The sequence below is a fragment of the Convolutriloba macropyga genome, chromosome 13 (genome assembly GCF_964194025.1).
Source record: "Convolutriloba macropyga chromosome 13, txConMacr16.3, whole genome shotgun sequence".
Lineage (NCBI taxonomy): Eukaryota > Metazoa > Xenacoelomorpha > Acoela > Convolutidae > Convolutriloba > Convolutriloba macropyga.
The window spans coordinates 37,556,737-37,565,041 of NC_134480.1; the positions used below are offsets into that span (position 1 = coordinate 37,556,737).

An 8,305-nucleotide genomic window follows, 5' to 3' on the forward strand; every position below is an offset into this window, starting at 1 on the left:
AGATGGCAAATTTTGTTCAATTTTTAGGTTTAAAAGGTTGTGCAAAATATTACACAGCTTTGTCATAATCTCGGGTGCATATAAATTTTAATAACTGTTTTTTTTTTCTTTTTTACTATAATTATTTATTTATAACAAAAGGTATCTTCGAGTATTTATCAATCGAATTCAATATAATTCAAAATATTCCGAATATTTAATTCAGAATACTCTGGTAGATTATTTTAATATTATTAATAAAAGATAGCACATTTATATTTAAGAATAGTATTGGAGCAGTGATGATAATGATGATTAAAATACTGATGAATGATGATGATGATGAAGTGATGATGATAGCCTAAACCTCTAGTGGGGTACAACACCTGTTCACACCTGCTGGGAATGTAATCATACACATAAATATACATACAGTAGTGGGTACACGTATAGTAGTATATTGAGTAGGGTCCTTATAATTACAAGTCCAGTGAGAGAGCGAGAGAGAGTTATACCGACACCTGTGCGATTAGTTGCCGTGTTTTGATTGAAACAATTAGTCCTGTCTTTACCAGAAAGCCAAAAATGATTAAAAAACTATCAATTTATTAGAAGTTTTGCATATTTGTAGAAAAAATATCTGAAAAAATCCCGTACTTATCGTTAACAAAAATTGGTTAATTTCTGTAATTTCTTTGTAAACTACATAAACATACGACCTATGTCCACTTCTTACAAAATTATGCATCAAATTTTTTTTAAAAGTTAGATAAAAAAACCGATTTTTCTCGGAAACTTTAAAAATTCGTTCTGGTTTCTAGTCTACAAGACTTTAATTGTCTCATCAGACAACCTTTGATCGCAGGTTATATACAGGTTTTCTAAACTACTGCAATTACACATTGAGTACAACCATTTATAATACCCAAACAAAGAAACAAACAAACAAACAAACAAATGACAGCAAAGTGTTCCGCTAAGTGTTGGAGACGCTTCATTATAACTTGATAAGTTTATTATTAAGGCTTAAAAATATCGTTTCTTTAAAAAAAACTTTCTATGGGAACAATTGCTATCATTACATTAATTACACAAAGGAAAAACATGAAATTTATCGCACCTCTTTAAAAATTTAGAATTTTAATGAGCAATTTAAGTAGAGGGCGTAAGAATTAATACATTTTTGTTAAATTTTTGATGAGTAAGCAATTTGTGAAATTTATAACGTATTCTAGCACCAATTGTACTACTATTTACTTAGTGTTGTAATTACACTAGTTTAAAACGAGTTTAATTAGCACACAGGTATTTACCTAGCAATGAAGTGATGAGTATTACTCAAAACCATCACAAATGAGAAATAATTGGCTAATATTTGGGAATTTAAGACTTTGTATGCACCTTTAAAATATCCTGTATACACGTGAAAATTGTATATGAGAGCAACTTGTAGAAGTATATTATATTTTCTGAGTGTATTTTGATCATAGCGATCGCCGAATTGGCCGATAGGGGGTTTAGCCGACAACCAAAAATGAGAAAATCAGTCGAAAACCCAACAGTACATCAATGGTAATTGCTGGACGAATTAATGATAGTTAACCAATTATATGTGTCGACCAATCTTAAAGAAACTGTGGGCTAAATTTCTTAATTTTCCTAGTCGGCTTAATACGCTGTCGGCCAATATTCCTAGCACCTTTGATCATACTCAGCTGATGAAAATTGTGCCATTAATTGTGACCAAATTCTGGTTAAGTAGTTATAGCGACGTGAAATACTTTACATTACTGCACGGTTAATCACATTTTCTCGTGCAATTATGATGCAAAAGGTATTTGAACAATACAAATGATGATAAAGACTACAGATGACTACGCATTACGTAATGAAGTGATGCGAGTTATGCAATGATTACATCTTTGTTATGTAATGATATGATATGTTAAAGGGTTTATATTTTGGGTTTTTTGAACCAACGACAGCATTTTCTAACAGTATAGTGTGATAAACAACACTTTTAAATGCTGTTTTCCGCCAGTCTCAGATCTATATACAAAAAGTGAGAAATCTTGTACACAGGTCTTCATTATGAGAGAGGAATGATTTATAGAAGCGGGGAAAAAACCATTTCAATACCCCCCTAACTCCCCCTCCCACTCCCACCCACAACCCACAAAAAGCCACCATCTAACCGACATCTTTGAATTTTCAACTTTTAATGCCTCAAAACCAACATAACATAAAAATATTGTTTTTAAACATTTTCTTCCTTTAATTTGATCTTAATTATTTTCCAAGTTTATGACTATTACGACAGAAAAAGTGGGTTATTGAAATGGTTTTTTAAGGAAAATAAGATGAAAAATTGAGGTATATTTAAATTTCTAAGCACCGTTGAGAATACAATACAAGGCGATCTTTTTGGTCTAATACACAATTTGTAAAAAGCGTACATGATAGGTACGTTATTTGTTATTAGCTTGGTTTTGTCAAAGAAAACGAAACAATTTTTATCGGTAGTCGGTTCGATGAAAATATTTTTGTAAGTTTTAGCTGTATCTATTGCACGATGAAAGTCACAATCTATATAAGTCAATAATTAAACGACCGGTACTTTAAAAAAAAACCATCAAATGAAGGAATAATATTTGATTAAAATTCTAATTTCAGTGAATGAAATAAAGTTTTCAGTTAAATTTTTCAGTATTTCTTAGCATAAGTACCGGCAGTTCAAATTTTTTCTCGATAGAGCACAGTAATAAAATATTACATGGTCATAAAAATGATGATTTTGACATCTTAAGTTTGATTTTCAACTTGAGCTCAAAACTTCAACAGACCAGCTGCTAAATTTGTCATAAAGAACAATTCTCTATGAGAAAACGAAGTTTTCAGTTTTAGGGTGGCATTTTCTACCACGAATGGTGGATTTTTTTACCAATGGCAGGTGGAATTGAACAAAAAGTTAGTACTTGTCGCTGTTATCATCGATTCCACTGTTGTTTTCGTTGTTGTTTTCATTGTTGTTGTCGTTTTCCGTTGTTGTTGTTTTTATTGTTATTATTGTTGTTGTTGATTGGTGAGCCAGAAATGGTTATTATTGGTGATATAATGTTTGAAATGTTTCATCACTTGGTTCCCAATTGACTCATAGCTCTCCGGCATCACTTCCACTGGAACCACCTGTCCCCCCAACTGCAGGTACCCCCTGTAGATCTCTTTCTCAACAGTGGCGTGGATTCCCCGGCTCTCTATCCGACCCAGCAGTTTGACACCCAGTTTCTGCAGGACTTCTGGTCTGCATGTTACAACATCCGACCCACTGTCCACCATAAATTCTAAATGAAAATCGAAAATTGTCAGAAACTATAATTTTTTTACCCCTTGCGTTTGGTTTCAAAAACATCAAAAACTATTTAGAGTCTTGGAAACAGGGGAAAAAGTGAAACAAACTGATATAATTTTCATCGTGTTGGATCTTTTTGCTGGGAATTTTTGCTCTGCAGGATTTTAAGTAAGTTTTTCGTAACTCCTACCTGTGGAAACCAGAAGGCTGAATAAATTCTTATGTAGAAAAATGCAATATCGATACGTTATTTCAACATGTTAAGAAGATAAACATAGAAAATTTGGGATACTATTTTTAAAAATGACAAACAAGAATTACAGGAAAAACCAAAAAAATCTTTTTGGCAAAAACATTTTTATTATTTAACTTTTTTAGCAACCTACCTGCTGTGAGAAATCAGATTTTAGTTTAAAAGTGACTTTGTTTTTGAAAAAAAAATCTGAACAAATCTCACCTCTCCTCAACTGTTTGTTTTTACAACAGCATTGTTGTCTTGTTTTGCGTTGTTGTTTAATTTAGAAAACAGTTTTAAACGTGTTCTGTTTGCTCTCTCTCGATCTAGCTTTAATTAAACAGAGTTAGAGCTCGCACGCTTTTACACGTGCACACCTTTGTTAAGGGGGGATAAAAAGTGTGCGCGTTTTTGCATATCAAGCTGGTCGTTGCCATCGCCGTGTTTTCAATATTTAATGAGATATAGAAAAGACTAAACGCGAAAAAACGCATTCGAGAAAAAACAAAACGTGATAAATCACATCATTTTAGTTGAATTTTAGAAAGTGAAAAAGGTATAGTGTACCTGTCTGATAAAGATTAAAAAGTTCAGATTAAAAAGTTCTTTCAGCGTTTATATTTGAGAAATGTGATAACTTTTTCGAGCATATAGTTTAAAAGTTAAAATTTTCAAGTTGTTTTAAGATTGACTCAAAATAATAAAAAATGTGATTAAAAATGCGATAAAAGAACAATGAATAATCATGAATTAATAAACAAAACGTATAATTAAAAGCATTTGAAATCTTAAATCGTTGAAAAATTAATAAAATGTGAGTTCACAAAAAGTTTCATTTAAAAGTTACAAAAGAAATAAAAAATGCTAATTTTCACTAAAATTATCTAAATGTAAAATTGCGTATCAGTTATTTCTAATAAAAAATGAAATTCAAATGTTGGTGCTTGTCCACAAAAAATCAGAATTTATCCGTTATAACCCCCCCCCCCCCCCCCCACCGTTTCACTAAATCTTACCTAATTGATAAGCTGGCGAAGTGACGTCAGAAGTCCCCCTCAGAGCCGCCTGTACGCACAGAAAGTCACTAGTTGCACCCTTGAGGGACTGGGGCTTAGCCCAATACCCAACGGCAACTGTCTTTTCAGACACCCGCAGCTTGCTCGAACTGGAACTTCCCTCCGATGTCGAATCGGGAACAGAAGAGGGGTTTGAACCACCAGTCATAGGGTCTTTTGGATCTGTAGGTTGATGAGAATTGGGTGGAATCTGGGTCAAATTGGTCTGGCTTTGAGAGGAATCGTTGGTTTTGGCGTGAGATGACGACAGGTACGATTCGAGACTTTGACCTGAAATAAATTCGAAATAGCAAAAGAGTTGCAAAAACATTATTATATAAGTTTGTTAAAGTTTCTTAAGATGGAATTTTGAACAGAATTTGTTAAGAAAATGATTTCAGTCTACACTTCAAGTTCTTATTCTGAGAATTTGTGATTGCTGTTATAAAAACCATTTATCGAAAATTCGTTAGACACAATTGAATGCTCAAATTGACGCAAACAAACTCAGGTGTAGATGCTAACGAACTTCACATTTTGAAATATGGTTAAAAACCCGCGTCATGCACGAACTCCGATCAATCCGATTTTACAGAAAAATGTTACAGCTTCGACTCGAATTTCTTAAGTACACCGGCCAAATTCCGGTCATGCTTTTCCCCCACTCAATTTTCAACCCATAACCTGGTTAAAATTTGAAGTAAATCTAACTAACAGCATAGCTTGAATCTCTTCTGGGCGCCATACGTTCTAACTCCAAGACTCTCCAGCTGATCTCTGGAACTACTACTGGCTTCGAACAACTGGGACAAACTTTGGATTCCCAGACTCCAGAGTTGGTTCCATAACTCTCCTAACTGGTACATCTGTAGCCATTTGAACAGCGCAACTCTTTCCGAGGAGAGAAATTGGGATACTGCAAAAATTGAGATCTCGATTAAATTACAGATGATTTGAAAGTCACTTAAATATCTAAAGGGTGCAGAGAATGAGTTCGTGTTAGGAGAAAAAATTTCGGGAAAAGATGTCTGTTTTAGATTCAAAGTGTGATCAGAAAATAAGAAGTCAGGTATGAGATTTAAAATCTGATCTTGTTTTCAAATGCCGTACGTGCTATTAAAATACTTCAGAATTATGTATTATCATTTGATATTACCAGTTATGTAGTATATTTGCTTAATTTGTCCAAAAATTTAATGTTTTGTACTTCGTATTTGACGAAATTTGATTACTGTTGCAAAAAAAAATATAGATGCAAATGTAAGAGTTAAATTTATTTCAAACTTTTATGTTCATCAGCCATAGAAAATCTTTTTTACCAGCTTTAGATTTCGAGCAATTAGTAAGACCATAACACAAAGCGAATTTTTTGTCTAAACATTTATTAAACATTTGCATTTGACAATATTTGCAGCATAACAATTAGAAAAGAAAAAAATCTACAAACCTGATTTCAAGATCAATTCCCGATCCTGTTTAGATTGAATTCCGATCATTTCAAGATCATTTTCTTCTAACAATTGCAGATCGAGATCAGTCAAAATCCCGTTGAACTCAAATTTGTTCACGTATTTCAGCAATCTAATTCCATCGAGAAATTCACGAACAAACGCGACCGAACTCCGATCTTCTACAGTTAAGGTCCCGGTGGCCGAAAAGCTTTCGGCTAATTCACAATTTCGGCTATCTGGGGCCGTTGTCCTCAATAATGTATGGCCTGTCGAATTATTCGTCGGGTTTTGTTCACGCGCGTCCCCCTTTGGGGGGTTTTGAGGGGTTTTCACATCAAGTGAGCCCAGAGTTTCTGAGTCTAAGATATCGTTCAGTTTCGAAGATAATTTTGTATGGCAAACAAAATTGGTCAGTTTTTGAGCTGTTGTTTGTTTATTTTTATACTTTCTCAATGTTTGAAAAGTTGTTCGCTCGATCGGCTTCTTACATTGTAAAAATGTTACTCGTTTTATGCTATGATCGCTTAAAACTTCAGTTTTTGAACACAAAGGAGCCGATTTTTCATAACAAGATGAGTTATGACTTTTGTAGTTATAACCAAAATTGGTATTAGTAGATAGTAATCTTGATTGTGGTAAGATACGTGGCGGTCCCATCACGTTTGTAATAATTTTTGTACTAAACTGGTTATAATAGAAGCAAAAATGAAAGGCTCGTTTTTAGTTATAGCTTGAGATTTTTTTCAGAATATAGATGCAGTTTTAGCTCAGGTGATAAATTATAAAGAGTGCTGACGAGAGTTTTGAGTATACTGTTTATTTTACTACTGTCTTTTATTTGCTCTAGTGATGATTAAATAAAATTGCTTTTGTAGCTGGATAAAAATAATAAAACCAAATAGTAACTCGACTGAATTTCTGGATCTAGACCAAAACTATTACTAGTTAGTCAGGTTAGCTGAGAACAAAATTATGGTTAAAATGCGAAAAATGAAACAGAGAAACGTGAAAAATTTACTATTTTCGTATTAAATCTTGTCCGCCATTTTGTCAGACAGTTTAATTCAATTTATTAATCTGCTCAGACTAGTAAATTTAATTTACTACTTCAATTACCTCAAAAGATCAAACACGATTTTATACCAGAAACTTTAAATTCAAAAACCGTCTAGAATTAAACTACATTGTTTTAATTTGAGTCTATTTTTCAAAGTTTTCTGTATAGACGGTTTAAAAAGTCAGCAACCAAAAGGTGTAAAAATTATAAAATGAGGTTTTCAAACTTCTGATTAAATCCAGCGATCTAGACAGCTAGTAAAACAGCGATCATTTTATTTCACGTCTGGTTATGTTTGTAATTTTTATAAATTGCTCCTTTAATTAACTTATTACAACTAAAGGTAACTAGTTATTAACTTCCCGTGACGTCGATACTTACGGAACCTAAACTTTCAACCTATTCGTAACGAAATTATTAACTGCTAAAATAATATAATTAATCAACTTAATTTCTGTTTCACTGCGGGTCATAACAGCCCAAAATTTTGCCAGAATAGCTGGAAATCAAATTTTAATTGCTAGAACTGGTCATAAATGATAAAAAAAAATCATGCAGTGGTTATTAAAGTTATAATAAATAGGAGGCGGTATATTATTTCCGATAACCAGTTAAAAGCAGCTGTTAATCATTGCCTAATCCGATTAATGATTTCAATTAATCCACAATAATATCCACTGAATAAATCCAATTAATTAATTCGAATTTTGTGGACTTCAAAAATGGTTTCATATCAAGTCCCATGAGCTGCAGCCGCTGAGTCACGACTCTTTGACAGTCCCAGGTCACTCAAGGTTTTCTCTACATACCAACAATGAGAGGAGATAAAATCTGATGATTGTAAATAGCTTGAGATTAAAGGCTTAAATACAATTAGATTTAATTCACTCTTGCTGAGGTATAAATTACTCGAAATCATAATTTGGGTTTTTTTACATAGCAGCGTGCTCTATAACAACGCATAACTTGTAAGTGGAGATCACAAAAACACTCGTGCGTGCGTGTGTGTGTGTGTGTGTGTGTGTGTGTGTGTGTGTGTGTGTGTGTGTGTGCGTGTGTGTGTGTGTGTGTGTGTGTGTGCGTGTGTGTGTGTGTGTGTGTGTGTGCGAGGGAGGGATGGGCAATGCGACAAAATTTCCATCGCTATTGTCCTGACACCGGATAATTATTTCAGTAAAA

The 8,305-nt window shown here is 33.4% G+C and overlaps 1 protein-coding gene across 1 annotated transcript; it reads right to left on the reverse strand.

The window, feature by feature from the left end:
- Positions 1-2,681: 2,681 nt before the first annotated feature.
- On the reverse strand, positions 2,682-7,000 carry LOC142352145 (uncharacterized). The gene is made up of 4 exons (XM_075404536.1): positions 6,066-7,000; positions 5,334-5,534; positions 4,580-4,909; positions 2,682-3,320 (listed from the first exon to the last, which is right to left on the reverse strand). The coding sequence occupies exons 1-4, from the start codon at positions 6,724-6,726 to the stop codon at positions 3,043-3,045; spliced, it is 1,470 nt and encodes a 489-aa protein (XP_075260651.1). The 5' UTR covers positions 6,727-7,000; the 3' UTR covers positions 2,682-3,042.
- Positions 7,001-8,305: the final 1,305 nt, after the last annotated feature.